Genomic DNA, 22803 nt, shown 5'->3' on the forward strand with positions numbered 1-22803 from the left:
GATGCAAGCTGAATGAAGTTCCACCGATTCAGCGTTTTGCACCTCAATCTTCCTCTTTTCCAAGTGGTCTTTTTACTAAGGTGCGCCGAAAAATGCCCTGCGCTGTTGTAGACGCGTGTATTGGACGCGTGCAGGTCCATTTTTCAGCATGCCTGCAAAAAAGGCCGTTGGGGGGGGGGGGGGGGGGCTGAAAATTACGTGCGGCAAAATAAATATTGGTGCGCATCCATTTTGGGTCTGAGACCTTACCGCCACCCACTGACTTAGCGGTAAGGTCTCATGCGTTAACCGGGCGATAATCGTCTGCGTGTGTACAATGCTGACTACTGCCCAGTTAGTGCTGTGCACAGGAAAATAAAATATATTTTCCAACGCGTGTAGGGGAACGCACGTACAAAATGAAATTACCGCCCGGGACACAATAGCCGAGCGATAGTTCCAAATTGGCACGCACTGGGCGCGCGTAGGCGCCTACACGGCTTAGTAAAAGGGCCCTCAAGAGAATAATACCAGCTGCCAGAGCCTGATTCAGACATCCAAGGACAGACAGGGCCAGAGGCCTAGAGTGAAGTCTAGCAGCCCTCACACCCTCAATCAGAAGTACTGAAGCTCCCGCAGATTCCCTCAGTTTCAGGGTTGGTGTTAAAAAGCTTCTACTTGGCTGTCTCCCACTCATCCTCCCTCCCAAAGCTGACACTACTACTATTTATCATTTCTACAGGGCTACTAGACATATGCACTGCTGTATGACACTGTTCCCCTCCATTTTCTATTCACCCCCAATGCTACCTCTCAGCTCTGCATCTTGTGCCCTTCCCTCCTTCATCATGAATTCTGTTTTCCTCCTTATGCTGTTTGTCTCACTTTTAACAATCTGCCCTTTATCCTTTTCAGTGCTACACTTTCATTTCCTACTCATCCTCGCTCCCAATCCCATCTCTTCTCAGAGTCTCTTCCTGATACCACAAACTGCATGGCTCTGCATCTCCCGCCCACTCTCCCTCTCTCTCCCTTCTGATGCTGTCACTACTTGGCTCTAGGTTTCTTGTCCACTTTCTCTCCCTTCTGACGAGCATAACTAAAGGTCTTAAAATGTCAGTGAATTGTCAGCTGAAATCTTACGCTCCTAAGTTTGGCTGAAAATAGGAGACAAATTTAGGCTCCTAAATTTAAGAGCTCAGCTCTTTTGGAATTTATTTATTGGGATTTAATAATCACCTTTATGAAGAGATTCACCCAAGGTGGTGTACAGCAGGTACAGTTTAACCTAAAACTTGCAATTTTGTTAGTAGCTTAACAATAGTAAAATAACCAGTATATCATCAGGCCCACAAGGTCTATTCCCCCTCCAGCCAGCTTCCTTTTCTCCAGGACTGCTGCTCAATGCTCTCCGACACCTGCTCATAGCCAGTAAAAAATAAAAACGAAGGAACAGACCATCAAGTGACACTGGAAAGAAAGCCAAGGGCCACAGTTTCACCTCATTATAGCATTCCTCACAGCTACCCTTAAGTAGCACTTTTCCACACTGCTTTGAGCTAGCAGTCCTGGGTTGCAGCTGTGCAAGTGAAAAAAAAGATACAGCTACAGGTCATCTGGTATCTTTCCCCCCAATATTCAAATCTATTGAACCGGCCAGGCATGGCCACTGACCAGTTAAATAGTATATTGGCGCCAAACCGTGGATATTTAGTGGGAGATAACCTGTTATCTCCCGCTAAATACAAGCGGGTACTGGCTAGATGCTAACTGGCTATATTGCTTGACAAAGCCAGTTAGGCACATTCAGCGCTTAACCGTTCCGCGGTTAAAATAGGCTGCATAAATAGCAGGCCTATCTTTGACTGCTAAAAAGATAATCAGCGCTGAATATCAGCTTAACCGGTTAACTTTCTGGATATTCAATGTGTTCTAGGTATATCCAGAGCAAAACGGTGCACCTGGAACCTGCGAGGACTCACTGTTGCCTGTGACAGGCAAATGGCATGGTATAGGTTTTATTATTCTCACTTAGATATAAAAACAAAAGAACCCGTACTGACCTGGTTTTGTTGATAGCATCAAAACTTTGAACTAGTCAGTGTCAAGATAGGAAACGTCTTCATTGTTCCCTTAAAAAATATATAAACTGCTCCAACAAACCAAGCTGAATTACGTTTCTGTGCCAATTATGCAACACAGGCTGAATAAACCTGTTAACATTGATCAATAGAAGACATGCTCCATACCTACTCTAAAGATCAAATCATCTTCAATGGGGTTTTCTTTCCTTTTCCCAGTGCTGTACATGCTAGCTGGTCTTTTTACAGCCTTCTGTTTCACATGGCCACTCCCTGGAGACTTAACACGTCTCTTCACCCCTTCTGTAGTAGGGGACACATCTGTGGACTTGATCAGCTTAAGTTTAAAGGGACTACCTTTTATATGCTGATCGTAGAGTCTGAGAGAGAGAGTAAATTCCCCTTCTTTCTGAACTGTATACAAGTATTCATAGGTACCATTTTTATTGTCCAGCATTTCCCCATCTGCCACACTACCATCAGGGGTGCTCAGTTCGGCAGTAATGTAGGCATTCCCAGATTTACAGAGCTCCCCATCCTTGTCCTTGGTAGTTATGGTAACCGACATGGGCTGCCCAATGACAGTCTGCCTCAGTCCCTCCCCTGTGGCAACCGTTTCAGAAGCCACAGCATTCGTAGTTAAGATAGTGCCAAGGTTGTGAATGGACTTCTTGAGCCCCTCTGTTTCCATTATGAAGTCCAGCTGGTCATTTTCGTGAGGCTGAAGAGGAAACTCACGCTCGGCTAGTTCATTTAGTCTGTCACTCATCTGCTTTTTAACCAGCAAGACTTCCGTTTCAGTGCCATGATTTAGTGCCTGAGCAGTGAAGTTACTACAGCTCTTGATACTTTCCTGTCCCTCCATTAAAGTGTCCAGTTGTGTCTGAAGAACCTAAGGAGAAACACCTGGTTATTCAACAGTTCAACAGTTTTGACATTCAGCGTTTGGTCCTAAACGTTGAATGTCTGAATAGGTGTTATCTGTCATTATGTTGCTCAGACATTCAGTGTTTAGGACCAAATTCTATAAATGGTGACCAAAAAAATGGGCCATTCTATAAATGGTGTGAGAGTTTACACCAACTGAAACCTGGCATAAATCCGCACACCTAAATTAGGTGCAGATCAGGCATACTCTGTAACAGTGTGCACAAATTCTTGGAATGCCCACACTCCGCCCATGCCCCTCCCATGGCCACACCCCTTTTCAGATCCACGCATAAGCGTGCGCCTTTATAGAATAGCACCTAGCAAGATGCGAGTGTAAATTCAAATTGTTGCCATTTAGCACCAATTAGCACCCAATTAGTACTGATAATTGGTTCATTATTCAATTAAATTGCATGTGGAAATTGGCCATAAATGTAATGCTTTTCTTAAACAATGAGGGGCTAATTGTATGGCTCCAGTAATTCCCTCACACACAGGCAGCACTTGAAAAACTCACTTGTTGACATAATTTCCTCAGTTATTTTGGGCTGTCCTAGAGCTCAGTTTCATTGCCTTTAGGTCCTAATCCTGTGCCGCTTAGGTACTTCCCTGCATTACAGCTCTGTTTCACAGGAAACCTTCCAGCAGGTTAACTCAGCAGATCTTATTGGGCTCCACACAGAACACACCAGAGTCATTCTGCTGAAACTCACAGGGCTGATAAAGGATGTAAGTAAGCTCTCTAAATAAACTGGTTTATTTATTAGAGATGTGCAGAAGTCACCTTCATACATGTAAAAAATGTAGCAATATTTTTTCCCCTTACATTGTCTGGACAGTGCATTAAGAAATTCCACCCGTGGCATAGCCACAGGTGGGAGGGAGGGTGCCTTGAGGGTCTGGGCCTCCCCCCCCTCCAGAACTGCAGCACCTCTTTACCTTTGCCAGCGGGAATGCCAAAGCCCCGCCAGCAAAATAAATACAGTGCCACTGCTGCCCTCATTCTCATGCTGCTTCCTGCCTGCAGATGTTGGCGGCATTCCTTCAGCTGCCGGTGCTAGGACTTCTCACACATGCTCTGAGCATACGTGAGAAGTCCTGGCATCGTCGGCTGACATCTGCAGACAGCAAGCAGCACGAGCAGAAGGGGAGCCACCTGGGTACTGTATTTATTTGGTAGCAGGGCCTCAGCATCCCTGCCAACAAAGATATGATTAGCGCAGAGGGGGGGGGGGGGGGGGGGGAGAAATGCATAGCTCCCCCAGTTCACCCCAAAATTGAAGGGCTGGCTATGCCTGTGGATTCCATACCACTGTTTATAAGGTGCCCTTGAGGTTTTCATTCTAAAATGGGGCTTTTACTGACCGCTTGCCGTTTCAGAATTCACTGGTTTGTTTTGATTCTTCTGTGTTGTCCCCATAACTTCTGGGATGCTTTTATACTTTCCGTCAGTAAATAAGATTAAATATAGAAAAAGTTTTAGTTCTTTGTTATGTTATCAGGCTTCTTTGATCTGGAACTCATTGCCAATTTCTGTAAGATTTACTGCATTTAATAAGTTTCTGTCGTCTGATTAGATCTTTCCACTATATGTATGATAGTTAAATTATGTACTATAAATCAGTTTTGTAAATTGTAATTCCTGACAGTTTATTGTTCAGTTTCTTGTAAATAGAATCCGCATAGAACTCTTAAGGGTGTTTTGTGGAATATAAGCAATCAAACATATAAATGGCAAGTGACCGTACTCACTCGTAAATGCGCAGTAGAGACTTCCCTCTCTGTCCTGCCCCCGCTTCAATATGTGATGACGGGGGCGGGACAGAGAGGGAAACTGCGCGAAGCCGCCGACATCGCTACCGCTGCCCCCCCAAGGTCGCCGCCGCCGCCCCCTCCACCCAGCCCGAGCACTCTCTTCGGTATTGAACTTACATCGGCGAAACGCAGCACATAGAACAGCTGAGCTCCCATCGCCCTTTCTTCCCTGCCTGTGTCCCGCCCTCGCTGACGTTACGTCACACGAGGGCGGGACACAGGCAGAGAAGGAAGGCCGACGGGAGCTCAGCTGATCTGCGTGCTGCCTGCGTTTCGCCGATGTAAGTTCAGTACCGAAGAGAGGGCCCGGGCCGGGTGCAGGAGTGGTAGCGGCGACTCCGGGGGGGGGGGGGGGCAGAGGGGAGGGGGCCTTGCCAAAACCCCATACTAGCCCGTTTTAACGGGCTCAATGGCTAGTTTATAACATAACAGTTAACTGGACGTTCTACTAAGTTCATCAAGAAGTATGGTACTTGGGGATACTGTTAGATTCTATGCTACTTTCATATTACATGTAAAAGAGATACTTAAAAATGCATTTTATAAGATGAGAGCTTTAAGGAGACCAAGATGATTATTTTAGAAGTTCTATTCACATTTTAGATGTGCATAAACCGATATTTAGACGTTTGCATTGCATAAACATCTAAGGGGCATAGTTATCAATTTGGGCTACCATTAAAACATGTTATTTTACCACTAATTCATGCTATTAAACACAGGTCCCATTTTATGCAATGAGACTGAGTTACTAATAACTGGGGTTAACAGTAAAATAACAAATCTTATAATGATAGCCCATGTTGATAACTTCCCCCCTAAATCTCAATATTACAAAGCTCAATGGGTGGCAGTAAGGGCTTCCCCCGAAATGGCCGTGTGGCAAGTGCTTTACTTGCCGCCTGGCATTTCCTGTAGGAAGACAAGACTTCCCTTTTACCAGCTGTGGTAAAAGGGGGCATCGGCGCGCGTGTAAAACACTCGCCAACGCCAGTGATGGCCCCCTTTTGCCGCAGCTTGGTAAAAGCTGCCCTAAGAAAATAAAACTAGTACTATTACTTAAGATTTCTAGAGCGCTACTAGGGTTACGCAGCATTGTACAGTTTAACAAAGAAGGACAGTCCCTGCACGAAGGAGCTTACAATCTAAAGGACGAAATGTCAAGTTGGGGCAGTCAAGATTTCCTGAATAGAGGTGTAGTGGTTAGGTGCCGAAGGCAACATTGAAGAGGTGGGCTTTGAGCAAGGATTTGAAGATGGGCAGGGAAGGGGCCTGGCGTATGGGCTCAGGGAGTTTATTCCAAGCATGGGGTGAGGCGAGGCAGAAAGGGCGGAGCCTGGAGTTGGCGGTGGTGGAGAAGGGTACTGAGAGGAGGGATTTGTCTTGAGAGCGGCGGTTACGGGTAGGAACGTAAGGGGAGATGAGGGTAGAGAGGTAAGGAGGAGCTGCAGATCGAGTGCATTTGTAGGTTAGAAGGAGAAGCTTGAACTGTATGCGGTACCTGATCGGAAGCCAGTGAAGTGACTTGAGGAGAGGGGCGATATGAGTATATCAGTCCAGGCGGAAGATAAGACGTGCAGCAGAGTTCTGAACGGACTGAAGGGGGGATAGATGGCTAAGTGGGAGGCCAGTGAGGAGTAGGTTGCAGTAGTCAAGGTGAGGTAATGAGAGAGTGGACGAGAGTTCGGGTGGTGTGCTCAGAGAGGAAAGGGCGAATTTTGCTAATGTTATAGAGGAAGAAGCGACAGGTCTTGGCTATCTGCTGGATATGCGCAGAGAAGGAGAGGGAGGAGTCGAAGATGACTCTGAGGTTGCGGGCAGATGAGATGGGGAGGATGAGGGTGTTATCAACTGAGATAGAGAGTGGAGGGAGAGGGGAAGTGGGTTTGGGTGGGAAGACAATAAGCTCGGTCTTGGCCATGTTCAGTTTCAGGTGGCGGTTGGACATCCAGGCAGCAATGTCGGATAAGCAAGCCGATACTTTGGCCTGGGTTTCGGCAGTGATGTCTGGTGTGGAGAGATAAAGCTGGGTGTCGTCAGCATAAAGATGATATTGGAAACCATGAGATGAGATCGGGGAGCCCAGGGAAGAGGTGTAGATTGAAAAAAGAAAGGGTCCAAGGACTAGCTGCTCCTTTACAGCTAGTCGAAGCATTATCATGTTACTAGCCACCTCTCAGATCTGGACTAAAAACATAAAATCAATGTATTTCTTACTCTAGGCTAAAGTTACAGAACTTTTTGCCCATATGACTTTTGCTGATGCCAGGATGTCCATGAGTTCAAGAAAAAAAAAGTAAAGATATGCTTTATTGAGAAAGGGTTTTAAAGATTTAATTAAGTTTTATATTGTCATTCAGGATAACATATTTTTGTTTTATTTTTTATTTGATTTATGTTGTTTTGTCTTTTACAGAGTTGTATGCTTTTGGTTCATATCTTATGTAAAACAATTATGTAGGTTTGTTGGAACTCGTAGGACTTTGGATCAGCATGTAATAAATCACTTTAAATAAATAAATGGAACAAGGATAGACTAGACCAGTGGTTTGCAATCCAGTCCCTCAGAGATCACCTGGCCAGTCAGGTTTTCAGGATATTCACAGTGAATATTCATGAGAGAAATTTGAATACCTAGAAGGCAGTGCATGCAAATCTATCTCATGCATATTCATTATGGATATCTCGAAAACCCAACTGGCCAGGTGGTCCCTGGGTTGAAAAACACTGGACTACTCTACACTTTCTTTCCAAACATCCAATGGGAAATGACATGAAAAAGATAACTGACAAATTCACCCATTCAGACAACGCAAATGTGTTTCTTACCTTGTGTTTAAGGCCATAATTCACCTCTAGCTCCATAAGTAGCACACTCTTTCGCACATTCAAAGTTTTCTGGAGCTCATCAAAGGTTGAATGGATGTCCTCTACAATACTGGTCTTCTGATTAGCTAACTGATGTATGATTTCGGACACAAACTGAAGTGCAGAATCTATTTCTGGCAACCTACAGTGGGAAGCACACAGACAATGTACTACCAGTTACGGTATTTAGAAGACGCTATGTCTGTGGTTATGAAAAGAGACAGTCCATCATGTTATAAAAATGTTTTCACTTTAGTTCACACTTCAAGGTCTATACTCAAGAAAACACTGATGAATTAAGATAACTGTATAACTTTACCCAGATATCTGAATATTCAATAGAACTAATCTGGACAAGCAAGCTGATGGGTATCTGGATAAATTTATCCAGAGAACTCTAAAGGCTGCTGTTTGTGAGTGAGGCACAACACAGGAAGTAGGGGATGACTCAATGGCTTCCAAAAGGAGAATAAATAGCAAATCCTTCTCTATTGAGCAAAGCACCAGGACGGGGACCCGACACAGAACCATTTAGTCGGAGAGTGTAATCAGATGCAGGCGGACCTGAGCTATGCTGGGGATAGACCCTCTAAATGGCCGTGGGGTAACCCCAGGTGGGTGGCTAAGCATTTTGAGACAGACCATTGTCCTTCTTTTTTTGTATATACTCATTTTTATGTGGATATCACGGAGTGTTTATTACTTATCATCCTATAGTATTGTAGTATTTATTAATATTTTGTATCAATTTTTTATTTAGGTGTTATTTATTTATTATTTATTTTTATTATTTATTTTATATGTACATTGTGTTGTGACCCCTGAGGCAGGCGGACACAACCGCCGAACACGATCCCTTGTCGGGTCCCCATCCTGGTACTTTGCTCAATAAAGGAGGATTTGCTATTTATTCTCCATTTGGAAGTCATTGCGTCATCCCCTATTTCCTGTGTTGTGTCTTGGCTACTCCGTAGGGGTTTCTTCCTGTGGTTGTCTTTGTTGCTTGCTCTTTGTGAGGACCAATTTGCCCACACAAATTTAGTAGAACAGTGTAATCAGATGGGCTACACCAAATGATGTTAAAAGAACTAAGGGAAGGTCTAGTGGCTCCACTGACTGACCATTACAATGCTTCTTTACAGTTGGGAAATGAGTGGATATGGTTCCTGCCCACAAAGAGGAAAGGAGGAGGTTAAGTATTACAGTTAGTGTGACCTCATTGTTGCCCTCTTTGCTTTTCTCTAGGTAACTTTGTCCATATATACATTTTGTACAGACTAAGAGCCCTGTTTACTAAGCCGCACCAGAGGCGCGTTAGTGTTTTTAGCGCATGCTAAGCATTAGCGTGCGCTAACCATGTAGACATCCATAATATTCCAATGGGTGTCTATATGGTTAGCGCGCGCTAATTTTTAGCATGCGGTAAAAATGATAACGCACCTTAATAAACCTAAGTTACCTGCAGCTAAAAAAGGATTTTTTTTTACAGCGGTATGTTCATGTGAGTAGAAGCCAATTTTACCCAGATAGGGGGTAATTTTATGAAGATTTCTCCACATGAAAAGCATCTTTTGCAAGCAGAAATATTCTTTTAAAAATCATGCAGCCACTTACATGCATAAAAAGTACACGCACTGAAAGATCATGGGTGCTTTTACGCACACCACGCACAGACATCTCTGGGTGCACAGTTTGACGAGCAGAGGCGGAGTTATGATGTATGCATATATTTTATAAATATCTGGGTAGACGCATAGAATAACACACATAATTTACACCATCTTTGGAGCAGCTGCAGATTTAGGGCTCCTTTTACTAAGCTGCGATAAGCACTAACGCATGCTTAGCGCAGCTTAAAAAGGTTTACTATGGGGGCGTGCTGAGGCATCCCACGATAAGTTCCAAATGTGTGTGTGCAAATCATGCGCTAAAAAAATACTTTTGATTTTTCACGGAAGGGGGCATATCTGAGGCAGAGAGTGAGTGCATTTATGCTAATCAGTCAATACGTAGGCATTACCGTGGACTGATTAGCGCAGGATTAGCGCATGAGCCCTTACTATCTACAAAATAGGTGGCGGTAAGGGCTCACACATTCATCGTTTTTAATGGGCATGTGCTAGTGGCAAAATTAAGGCACTGTTTACTAAGCTGCGCTACAGGTGCGCTAGCTAACTGTAGATACCCATTCCTATGGGCGTCTACACAGTGTATGCTAATTTTGCACATGCTAAAAACACTAGCGCACCTTAGTAAACAGGGCCCTTAGAGTCCCTTTTACTAAGTGGCGGTAAGCCCAACATGAGCTTACCGCTTGCTAAACAGGAACTACAACCGGGCTACCGCAGCAGAACGGTGGTACTTCCCACCCCTAGCACGCCGTCATATCCAGCGCTACGAAAATCAGGCAGTGCCACACGCTACCTGGTTGCTGTCGGGTTAGCACGGGAGCCCTTACTGCCACCTCAATGGGTGGCAGTAAAGGCTCCTCACCCCAAAATGACCGCCCAGCAAGTGCTTTACTTGCCACACAGCCATTTCCTGCAGGAAAGAGAGACTTTCCTTTTACCCGCTGCAGTAAAGGGGGGCTTCGGCACACATGAAAAACACGGGCTGACGCCAGCGCAGGCTCCCTTTTGCCACAGCTTGGGGTAAAAGGGGCCCTTAATGTGTAGCCATTAATAAAGAAATTCAAAAATCTGCCATTTTACTGCTGCACTAAAAATGTCCTCAGCACATAGGAAAGACCCGCGGTAAGGGTGCACTAAGGCTACCTTTTAGCGCTGCTTTGTAAAAGGACCCCTTTCTGCACTACTGGAGTCGATTCTGGGAGCCTCCAGAAGCATCTAAATTGCTTTAAAAAAAACAGGGGCCTCTTCGGAGTTTTTACATAGGCACCCTGTTATAAAATTACACCCATAAATCTTTTGAATACTCGTGTCTTCCTTTATATATTCTGCCTGCCTTTTAGCTTTAAACTTATATGTGTTAGACAAATTCTTCCCTTCCCGGCTGTCTCACTTAGGTGAAGACACTATGCCGTTTTTCTCTACTGGCCTACTGTGTCCGCAGACTTCTAGTCTTCATCTGACTCCTTTATTTAAACAAAAGGAGAGTCAGGACTATAATTTAAGATTTCAATTCTGCCTTTTCTGACTGCAGAACAATTTCAAAGCAGATCACAACAAAATTAAGGGTTACGGCTCCACTGTGCATTCAACTAGAAACAACATATACCACAGTTGAAGTGTTAGTGCTTAACATACAGCATCTCAACCACATGGGCAAACAGAATTAAAGTTAGGCTTCACATCCCAGACAAAAGGCACAACACAATATAGTTTGTCTGAGAAGTAGGTTTACCAAGAGAAGATCAGTAAGTCACTGACCCCTCAAGTGTCCAAGAGGATCGGGCCATTATCAGGCTCCAATAATCTGTGTCCCCCAGGTACCGAGCTGGACTCCAAAGCCTTGTAAAACAGTGATAAGGTCTGGATATAAGTCTTAAAGGTTATATCTGTAGGAACATCAGCCAGTGGCCTGCTGTGAGTCATCAGAAGTAGTCTAGTTGGTCTGCTACTGTGGGAGTGGAAGAACCAGATGTTAAGTTGGTGACCTCAGAATGCAAAATGGGATTGAAAATGGGAAAACAAATCATAGAAACGCCTCCAGCAACTGTATATTTCAAATGGTTTAGCCAAAATTATTTTCAAGGCTTTTCCAATTAATTCCAAAAACAAGAATTCATGCGAGCATCTGATATTCGGCTTTTTAAAAAGGACTTTAAAACATTTGTATAGTGATGAATACAATTCTAAAAATTATACAAAGAAGACAGAGTTTCAGTTTTCTTGTATTTTTCCCCTGATCTAAAAATTCTTTACAAATAGAATAAAAAATGAAATTACCCCAATGGTATGATAAGCATAATAATGTTCACTGCACCAGTGGCGTAGCTACGTGGGGCCTGGGCCCCCGTAGATTTGGCCCCGGACCCCCCTGCCGATGACTCTCTCGACCCCCCCCCCCCCCCACCGCCAACCCGCCGTCGCCTTCCTTTGCTGGCGGGGGACCCCAACCCCCGCCAGCCGAGGTCCTCTTCTGCTCGCAAAAGGCTTCCTTCTGTTTCTGACGTCAACGTGCAGGACGTCACACGTCAGACTCACAGAATGAAGCCTTGCAGATCTGCAAGGCTTCGTTCTGTGAGTCTGACGTCCCGCACGTGAGAAACAGAAGGAAGCGTTTTGTGGGCAGAAGAGGACCTCAGCTGGCGGGGGTTGGGGTCCCCCGCCAGCAAAGGTAGGCGACGGGAGGGGGGGGGGTCGAGCGGGTCGTCGGCAGGGGCGGCAATGGCAGGGGGGATAAAATGTGCCCCCTCACCCCGGGCTGTGGACCCCCCTCCCGCCGAAGTCTGGCTACGCCCCTGCACTGCACAACAGAATGATATAAGATTGTGATGTCCAATATGAAGCTACTGCCAGAGGAAGGGACTGTTAGTAATTCCAAAAACTTGCACTTTTAAACATGTATTTGTATTGCAGAGTTATTAGTTGTACCTATACAATTACTTTGTCCTTTTAACTAACACAGTACTTTCATACATTAATATATATCTTTGTCTGTCTTTATAAAAATATATCAACTACAGGGTTCTAGGGTTCTTGACACAGCTTTCAGCATTAAGGGGTCCTTTTACCAAGCTGCAGTAAACGGACCCCTGCGGTGGCGTCGGCACCTGGGTTTGAGGCACGCCAAGACCCCCTTTTACTGCAGCTGGTAAAAGGAGGGGTTTAAAAAAAAAAAAAAAAGGAAATGGCCATGAAGTAAGTTAAGCACTTGCCGCAAAGCCAATTCCTGGCAGTATGAGCTCCTGCACTAACCTGGCGCTAAAAAAAAAGTACAAGTGCCGGAAATGGCACCCAGCGCACACCGAAACTACTGCCGGGCTCGTAGGGCCCATATCCTGCACGTCACTGCCGAGGCTTTGTAAAAGGGGCCCTAAGTACACGATCAGTCCTGCTATTCTGAAGTTCCTCTTGTGATATCTGAATTGCAACTTGTTGCTCATCCTGCCATTTCAGATAGTCCTGAGCAATTCCGCAGAACAGTAAATTGTTACTAGGTTTAGATTCTGTGATGAATGACTATCTGCTGATTGACTAGGCTTTCCTCTCAAAGAAATGATGCTCTTTCTTTATTTTTAGATGTATATTGTAAACTGCTTTTTACGGAATAAGATAAGCGGTATGTCAAATTTAATAAACATATACAAAAAAAACCCATTGTATTCCTTCTACTGAGTATTGTCTGACATATTGACTGTTAATTATTCCTTTGCTTGGATATCTCGGGGAGGGCCCCAAACAAACCATCATCCAAAAACCTTGCATGTTATTCAGAACTGTATCCCTGGGAGGGGCTGAATGGATCACTATCTGAGACCCAAATAAAACAATGCAGAAAAATCTGGGAAAGTATATTACTGTGGCAAATGTTTGCTATATTTTCCCCATTTTAAAACAGGTCATGAATAAATATCTAAATGACAGGTGTGGGTTCACATTGGATTATGATATCTTGGCCAATTTAAATTTCATTTCCCTTCTTGCAAGTGCCTCTATGTTGTCCCTTGGCGCACTGTGGCCAAAAATTGGACCAAGCATGAGGATCTCTTGTCAGCCCTTCTTCTCTTCTAAGTGTGATCATGCATAGTAGATGACAGCAGATAACGATCTGTACAGTCCATCCAGTCTGCCCAACAAGATACACTCAGTAGAAGGTATGATGTGATACTACAAACATATACTTTCCCAGTTAAGGAAAGATCTGTGTTCAAAGTTTGAACTCTGGTTCATAAAATCATTCATGGAAATGCACCGGCAAACATGTCAGACCTTATTGATTTACCACCCAGGAACGCTAAAAGATCAACACGCACATTCTTGGGAGTTCACTTCCCTAGCTGCAAAGGTCTAAAGTACAAACTAGTACATGCGTCCTGTTTTTCTTACATTGGCACGCAGCTGTGGAATGTATTACCACTGGATATGAAAAATATTCACAACCTCATCAACTTTCGAAAATCTTTATCAATAATAGGAATTCCAACACACCACTAATTACTTGATAATCTGTCTGCCTTCTGATTTATTGAATTGATTATATCCATTATGTTACACTTGTTCTTTATGTAACCAATTGTTGAGTATCTACTCTGGATTAGCGCTTGTTATGATGTATTATTGCAAGCCACATTGAGTCTGCAAATAGGTGGAAAAATGTGGGATACAAATGCAACAAATAAATAAATAAATACTTGATCTTGATTTGTCCTTACCATTTTCAGGGCACAGACCGTAGAAGTCTGCCCGGCACTGGCTTTGCTTCCCAATTACTGGTGTTGCCATCTAATCACTGCTAAGCTTGTTTGCATTCTCTATTGCTTCAGACTCTAGCTGCTGTTGACATAGGTGCCAACTCTGTAGTGCTGTGGGTGCTTGAACACCCCAAATATTGAGAAAACTACTCAACTGTGTCCTGGGAAGGGTCATTTCTTTATTTCTGTTAGGATTATTATTTATTATTATTTATTGCATTTGTATCCCACGTTTTCCCACCTCTTTGCAGGCTCAATGTGGCTTACAATACATCATGGATACTGGAAATAAGAAGAGAATATGCATTTGGTTTTACAGAAGGATTTTGGGTTATATGGTAGTGAAATACAAGATAGAGGTATGGCAGAAGACATTAGAAGACATTAGACGCTATAAGACGTTTCTGGGTGTATTTGGAGATTTTTACATGTGTTGATCTTTGTGGTATATCTTGTCAAAGAGATAAGTCTTCAATAGTTTGCGGAAGTTGGTCAGTTCATAGGTCGCTTTCAGATTGCGTGGTAGCGCGTTCCAGAGTTGCGTGCTCATATAGGAGAAGGTAGATGCGTGCATTAATTTGTATTTTAGACCTTTGCAGTTGGGAAAATGAAGATTAAGGAATGTGCGAGAAGATTTTTTTGCATTCCTGGATGGTAGGTCTATTAGGTCTGACATATAGGCTGGGGCAACACATTGGATGATTTTATGAACTAGGGTACATACTTTGAACGTGATTCGTTCTTTAAGTGGGAGCCAGTGTAGTTTAGTTTATTTAGATTTTGCTCACACCTTTTTCAGTAATGGCTCAAGGTGAGTTACATTCAGGTACACTGGGTATTTCTCTATCCCAGGAGGCAATGGAGGGTTAAGTGACTTGCCCAAGATCACAAGGAGCAGCAGTGGGATTTGAACTGGCCACCTCTGGATTGCAAGACCGGTGCTCTAACCACTAGTTTCTCAGGGGCCCTTTACTAAGTCGTGCTGAAAAATGGCCTGCGGTAGGGTAGACACATGTTTTGGGCGCACGCAACTGTAAAAAATGCCTTTTTAAAATTTTTACCAAAAATGGACGTGCAGCAAAATGAAAATTGCTGCGCGTCTATTTTGCGTCCGAGGCCTTATCGCCAACCATTGACCTAGCAGTAAGGTCTCACGCGGTAATCAGGCAGTAATGGTCTATGCGCGTAAAATGCCGATTACTGCCCGTATGCCAGGAAAAAATATATTTTTTCTGGCGCACGTAAAAAAATGAAAATTACCACATGGGCCACGTGGTAGCTAAGCAGTTACTCGGAATTGCCACACACTGGGCACACGTAGGCACTTACGCGGCTTAGTGAAAGAGCCCCTGTGTTGAGGAGCAACCTTGTCAGCACTTAGTGCAAGTAAAAGGCACCTGTACATCGACTGAGTCTGCAAAGCTCTCCAGAGAGGAGTCCTGTGACAGCTCTAATCCAGCTCACCCTTAAATTTCTGAAAGAAGAGACTTCCTGCTGAACTCTTAGTAGCATTTTCTTAAGTCTCAGATAGAAATTTCTTGTACTCTGCCCTGATGTGATTAGTGAAAGGCAGTTAAGCACTTTTATTAAACTAAACAAAACTAAAAATCACTTTTGGGTTGAAAGACTCCATAGATTCAGTCTACACACCTTTTGTTGACAGCATCCAGTTGGACTTGCAGTGCAGCCTTGTGCTGCTCAACCACATCTTTGAGGGGAACAGTGGGGTGTTCCGCATGCTCTCCTCCCGTGCAATCTTGGCACATGGCTGTCTCACATGACTGACAATAAAATTCCATTACCTGGTGCAAAAGATACAAGGAGTGAAACACAGTCAGGGTACCACTAACTCCACCCACTAATTTATAGATATTGTGTCTGCTACCTAGAATTCAATTCTGATATCTTGTTACCTTTGGCTTGAAAACTACGGAGAGACTACAGCAGAAACACAAGCTACGATATATTAAATACCACACATCATTCACCTAAGACTCTCATGAAAACTCCCCAACAGTGTGGAAGATAAAGTTAATATTAAAAAAACACCTAAGCAACTCGCTCATTAGCGACAAATAGAAAGCCATGAGCACAAAAGCTTGCTGAGTAAATAAAACAATTACAAATTTGCAATCCCTGATGTTTGAGGCAGACTTGGATATTGTTGTTATCACAGAGACATTGTTCAAATATTCCCATGAATGGGACAAAGCCATAATTTTTTTTTAGGAAGGATAGAGAGGGCCAAAGTGGTGGAGCAGTGGTGCTTTATGTGAAAAACAAATGAAAGCAGCTAAAATGCAGGGGGACTGGAGGAAACAGAAAGCAATATGGATCGTCCTGGAAACAGAAGATGGGATCTGTATTTACCCAGGTGTCATCTACAGATATGATGTCATGCCAAAAAAGTCAATCCCATAAAAACAATGTAACAGATATCAAAGCACGGGAAGGAAAAGGTTTGAGCATGTGTGGCATTAGCAACCAAGCTGAAAACCCAGATAAGGCTGCTCCTGTTAGCTTCATACCTTCCAGTGCTTTGAACTTGCCATTTTTGCCACTTTTTATGGTAGCAGAAGATGGTCATATTGTTTATGGAGCAAAGTTTGTACCCTATGTATTAGGGAGTCCAAGTTGCTTTCGGACATCTATTGAACAATACATATATTTTCACTGAATTTGATTTATCACATGTCACTTAATTTAGTGATTTATTCACACGTAAATTTAGAGCCTTACTTATAGGAGTATTACATGACATATAGAGCTCTTTAGTGAGCCACTTTGATGGCTTGACTCACTGAAATCTGTGCTCGGCTGCGGTGACAGCCTACTACTACTACTTAACATTTATAAAGAACTACCAGGGTTACGCAGCGCTGTACAATTTAACACAGAGGACAGTCCCTGCTCGAAGGAGCTTACAATTTAAAGGACAAAAAAAGTGCAGTCAATCAAATTGGGGCAGTCTAGATTTCCTGAATAGATGAATAATGGTTAGGTGCCAAAAGCGACATTGAAGAGGTGGGCTTTGAGCAAGGATTTGAAGACGGGCAGGGAGGGGGCTTGGCGTATGGGCTCAGGGAGTTTATTCCAAGCATAAGGTGAGGCGAGGCAGAAAGGGCGGAGCCTGGAGTTGGCGGTGGTAGAGAAGGGTACTGAGAGGAGGGATTTGTCCTGTGAGCGGAGGTTACAGGTAGGAGTGTAAGGGGAGATGAGGGTAGAGAGGTAATGAGGGGCTGCAGATTGAGTGCATTTGTAGGTTAATAAGAGAAGCTTGAATTGTATGCGGTACCTGATCGGAAGCCAGTGAAGTGACTTGAGGAGAGGGGTGATATGAGCATATCGGTCTAGGCGGAAGATAAGACGCACGGCAGAGTTCTGAACGGATTGAAGGGGGGATAGATGGTTAAGTGGGAGGCCAGTGAGGAGTAGGTTGCAGTAGTCAAGGCGAGAGGTAATGAGAGAGTGGATGAGAGCCTATACTGAACTCTCTCTTTGGCTTTTTATTAGAAGGTATTGTTATTTGATGTGCAAGTGTGTTTTTCGATCGGTATCTGTTACATTGTTTTTATGGAACTGACTTTTTTGGTGTGACATTGTTCAGTGGTCTCTCCCTGTGGATTCTAGTCAGTATTGATTGATCTACAGATCTGAGACACAAATAGAGAAGCTACACAAAGATCTGATCAAAGACATCCATAAGCTGGGAATGAAAGGGGGGGGGGGTACTGCTGCTGGGAGATTTCAACTTGCCTGAAGTGGACTGGAACATCCCATCTGCAGAATCAGAAAGAAGCAGAGACATTGTGGATGACCGCCAAAGTGCACAAACGGAGATGGAACCCACAAGGGAAGGAGTGACACTGGATCTAGAGAAAGTGTTTCTAACATTCGGGTGGGTGCCAGCCTAGGCACTAGTGATCATCACACACTTATGGCCTGATACAAGAGCTAAAGTGGAGTTCAGACACACAAAACTCAAATTCTTGGATTTCAAACTGATGACTTTATTAGAATGGGGGAGTACCTGAAGAAAGAGCTAACAGCATAGGCTAAGCCTCCCCAGCCCGGTTGTGACCTTCCCCGCCTGCCTCCCGACCCCCCTCCGAAATTTAAAACTCATACCTGGCCTCCCTCCCACCGAGCACCAGGTTGCCCGCCCGCCCCCCCCCCTCTCTGTTGGCACGCACGCCGTCCAGTTCCCGCCCCCCCTCCGAAATTTTAAACTCATACCTGCTTGAGGTTAAGGCAGCGTCGGCAGCGACACAGCACCAGTGAAAAGCGTGCTGGCTCGGCGCGCCTTCAGCTTCCCTTCTGTCTCTCAAGCTCTGGTCCCGCCCTTGTGGAAACAGGAAATGAGGGCGGGACCACAGCTTGAGAGACAGAAGGGAAGCTGAAGGTGCGCCGAGCCAGCATGCTTTTCACTGGTGCTGTGTCGCTGCCGACGCCGCCTTAACCCCGAGCAGGTATGAGTTTAAAATTTCGGAGGGGGGAATAGGATTCAAGATGGCCGACTAGAGCAGACCTGTGTAAGCTGCGCTCCGTCCGAACCTGATCCTAGCCTTCGTTATGCCGAAGCGAAGGGGCAAGTCAACTAGCACTGCTCTCTATTGAACTTGGAAGATATGGAGGGGGAGGAGGAAGAGATGGAGGGACATTGGATGTGGGGGTGGGGTAGCAGAAAGAGAGTGATGTTGGACCGGGGGAGGGGGAGGAGAGGAAGAGATGTGGGCTGTCAAGGGTATATATGGAAATGGAGTGGACATCGCACCTGTTTATGGAAGAAAAGTGTTTATGAACAACTAAAAGTGGACTAAGCCAATGGTTCTCAAACCTGGTCATGGAAGCACCCCAGTCAGGCAGGTTTTCAGGATATCCACAATGAATATTCATGAGAGAAATTTGCATGCTCTGCCTCCACTGCATGCAAATCTCTCTAATGAATATTCATTGTGGATATCCTGAAAACCTGACTGGCTGGGGTGCCTCCAGGACCAGAATTACAAAAGGAATTACATAGCAATAACAAAACAGGCATTAATCCATACCATTATCAAGAGACATATAAGTTTTCAGGTTTTTATGTGCATAGATTATAAAGGGTCCCTTTTACAAAGTGGCAGTAAACGCAATGTGGTACTTTCCACCCCCAGCGCGCCGTCATTTCTGGCGCTACACAAATATATTTATTTTTATAGTGCCGGTGTGTACCCGGCAGTATATCGTGGCAGTTCCACGAAACAATAAATAAGAACAGGATCTCCTAATATAGATCGGTACTCCATTCCTAAATACTTACAAGAAGATTCAAAATATCTTTTTAATTTAATCCCTATAAAACTAGGAAATGCTACAGCCAACATTTGAATAACTTGGGAAACCCTGCCAGAATTTAGCAAAACGCACTACTTTACTAATCCTATTGGATTTTGTCCTACAAAAGATTTAAAACCAAACATGCTATCTTAAAATTTATTTGCGACTTAATTGGAAGCAGTGAAGCTTCCTAAGAAGAGGAGATGCCATCTCAAATTTATTCAACCTAAAAATCAGCCTGGCTGCTGTATTCTGAAGTAATTGTAATCTTTTCAGCAGCTTTGAAGAAATTCCTCCATTCAAAGAGTTACCATCATCTAAATAAGGCAACACACAACGCTTGCACAACGCTTCTAAAATTTGAACACTTAAAAATGAACAAATAGCCCTCAATTGTGGCAACCGAAAATTAAGCTTCTTAATAAGAGTATTAACTTGATCCTCAAATGTCAACCTAGAATCCAATATTATTCCAAGGACTTTGGATTTACCTTCAATCTCTAAAATTTCACCAGTGGAAAGCTGTAAAGACTTTCCAGGGAGAGAATCAAACCATACCACCTTTGTCTGTTGTTGATTAAGTTTTTGAAAAAAGTTTTGAGCCAAGGAATGAACCAAAAAAATATTCTTAATCAACAATTCTATAGTATTATCAAAAGTATCAAGCGCTGGACATAAAAGAAAAATATCATCAAACGTATGACAAGATTAGTAAAAAAAAAAAAAAATCTCCCAAAGGTTTCACATATACATTAAATAATGAAGGAGAAAGTGGTGACCACTGCTAGCACATACTACTACTACTACTTAACATTTCTAAAGCTCTACTAGACATACGCAGCGCTGTATACTTGAACATGAAGAGACAGTCCCTGCTCGACAGAGCTTACAATCTAATTAGGACAGACAAACAGGACAAACAAGAGATAAGGGAATATTAAAGTGAGGATGATAAAATAAGGGTTCTGAGCAAGTGAATAAGGGTTAGGAGTTAAAAGCTGCATCAAAAAGGTGGGCTTTTAGCTTAGATTTGAAGATGGCCAGAGATGGAGCTTGACATACTGGCTCAGGAAGTCTATTCCAGGCATATGGTGCAGCAAGATAAAAAGAACGGAGTCTGGAGTTATCGGTGGAGGAGAAGGGTGCAGATAAGAGAGATTTACCCAGTGAACGGAATTCCCGGGGAGGAATGTAGGGAGAGATGAGAGTGGAGAGGTACTGAGGAGCTGCAGAGTGAATGCACTTATAGGTCAATAAGAGGAGTTTGAACACACAATACCACAAGGGCTGGTGTAAACGTTTCTGCATACTTCCTACAAGGATATGCATAAATTAAGGAACCTAGGGCCTCTTTTACCAAGCTGCAGCAAAAGGGGGCCTGCGCTGGTGTCAGCATGTGTTTTTGATGCACACTGAGGCCCCCTTTTACTGCAGCAGGTAAAAGGTAGGTCTTGCTTTTCTACAGGAAATGGCCATGCGGCAAGTAAAGCACTTGCTGCACAGTCATTTCGGAGGGAGCCCCAGTAAGGCACTGCCCCGATATACTGCCGGGTACACACCGGCACTATAAAAATAAATATATTTGTGTAGCGCCAGAAATGACGGCGCGCTGGGGGTGGAAAGTACCACATTGCGTTTACTGCCACTTTGTAAAAGGGGCCCTTTATAATCTATGCACATAAGTAATTGTGGACTCTGGATGCACGCCACCCAAACTCTGTCCCTATGCACACCCATAGAGGAAGTCCACCACTATCAGGCTTATTTTCGAAAGAGAAGGGCGCCCATCTTCTGACACAAAGCGGGAGATGGGCGCCCTTCTCTTTTGAAAATAAGCCTGATAGTGGTACACTTGCTTTGTGGGTGTGCACAGGGACAGAGTTTGGGGGGGGGGGGGGAGTTGGGGGGCTCAGCACACAAAGTAAGGGAGCTATGCACCTGTGAGCAATTTCTGAAGTCCACTGCAGTGCCCCCTATGGTGTCTGCTTGGTGCCCTGGCATGTCAGAGGGACCAGTGCACTATGAATTCTGGCTCCTTCCACGACCAAAGGGCTTGGATATGGCTGAAACCCGGGGACGACCATCTCTACGGTTGACCATCTCAACATTTAGGTCAACCATCTCTAAGATCGACCTAAATGTTGAGATTTGGGTGTCCCCGACTGTATTATCGAAACGAAAGATGGATGCCCATCTTGTTTTGATAATACGGGTTTCCCCACCCCTTCGCGGGGCCGTTCTGCGAGGACGCCCTCATGAAACCTTGGGTGCCCCGTTCGATTATGCCCCTCCACGACACTTACACCTGTACTTTCATTCTAGCCAGTATTTTATATGGCCACTTATGCATGCAAATGACTACAGTACCAGCATTTATGCACGTTCTTGGTGCTTAAATTATGCATTTATGCACGTTCTTGGTGCTTGAGTGGAGGAATAGCCTAGTGGTTAGTGCAGTGGACTTTGATCCTGCGGAACTGAGTTTTTCCCACTGCAGCTCCCTGTGACTCTGGGCAAGTCACTTAACCCTCCATTGCCCCTGGTACAAAATAAGTACCTGAATATATGTAAACCGCTTTGAATGTAGTTGCAAAAAACCTCAGAAAGGCGGTATATCAAGTCCCATTTCCATTAAAATAAGGCAGCTCCTTATCAAATAAAGTGGATCCTAACCTTACTGTTTATTGCTAATCACTTCTTCAGCACATTATTTCCTCTGCATAAAAGGGGGAATTCTATACATGGTGCCCAAAATGAGGTGCTAGGAAGCTCCAAGCCAAGCATCAATTCTAGAAAGGTTGCATGACGCTAAGCAGCCTTTATAGAATATTACTTAGCGTAGCACGAGGACTTACAGCTGCTGAACCCTGATGTAAATACTGACACACAACCAATGGCAGTTGGGCACGTAAATGACCCTATTCTATAACACTGCACCTAAATTTTAGGAATGCTCCTGACCCACCTATGCCCCTCCTCTGGTCACACCCCATTGTGAATTGCACATGAGAATTTAGACACGCAGCATTAAAGAACAGCACACAGGCAGATCCGCACATGTCCAAATTAGTGCCAGTTAATGTCAAAAATTGATTGCTAACGGCTCAATTAGGACTCCTTTTACTAAGCGGTGGTAAGCCCAACTCGGGCTTACTGCTCGCTGTACAGGAAGTACCTCCGGGCTACCGTAGCAGCCCAGTGGTACTTCCCACCCCTAGCGTGTCATCATTTCCGGAGCTACGCCAGAGTGTACCTGGCGGTAACTGGGCAGTGCCGCTCATTGCCTAGTTACCGCCAGGTTAGCGCGGGAGCCATTACCGCCAACCTCAATGGGTGGCAGTAAGGGCTGTCCTCTGAAATGGCCACACGGCAAGTGCTTTACCTGCCGCACGGCCATTTCCTGTAGGAAAGTGAGACTTCTCTTTTACCAGCTGC

The 22803-nt window shown here is 44.3% G+C and overlaps 1 protein-coding gene across 1 annotated transcript in view; it reads right to left on the reverse strand.

Moving 5' to 3' along the window:
• Positions 1 to 22803, reverse strand: part of TRIM2 (tripartite motif containing 2) — a 248119-nt gene that overhangs the window by 52814 nt on the left and 172502 nt on the right. The window contains exons 4-6 of the mRNA XM_030191628.1: positions 15700 to 15851; positions 7635 to 7815; positions 2229 to 2952 (exon numbers count right to left, since the gene is read on the reverse strand). Of these exons, the coding sequence (XP_030047488.1) occupies positions 2229 to 2952; positions 7635 to 7815; positions 15700 to 15851 (1057 nt within the window). The remainder of the gene's footprint in view (positions 1 to 2228; positions 2953 to 7634; positions 7816 to 15699; positions 15852 to 22803) is intronic.

Source organism: Microcaecilia unicolor, chromosome 2, assembly GCF_901765095.1.
Source record: "Microcaecilia unicolor chromosome 2, aMicUni1.1, whole genome shotgun sequence".
NCBI lineage: Eukaryota > Metazoa > Chordata > Amphibia > Gymnophiona > Siphonopidae > Microcaecilia > Microcaecilia unicolor.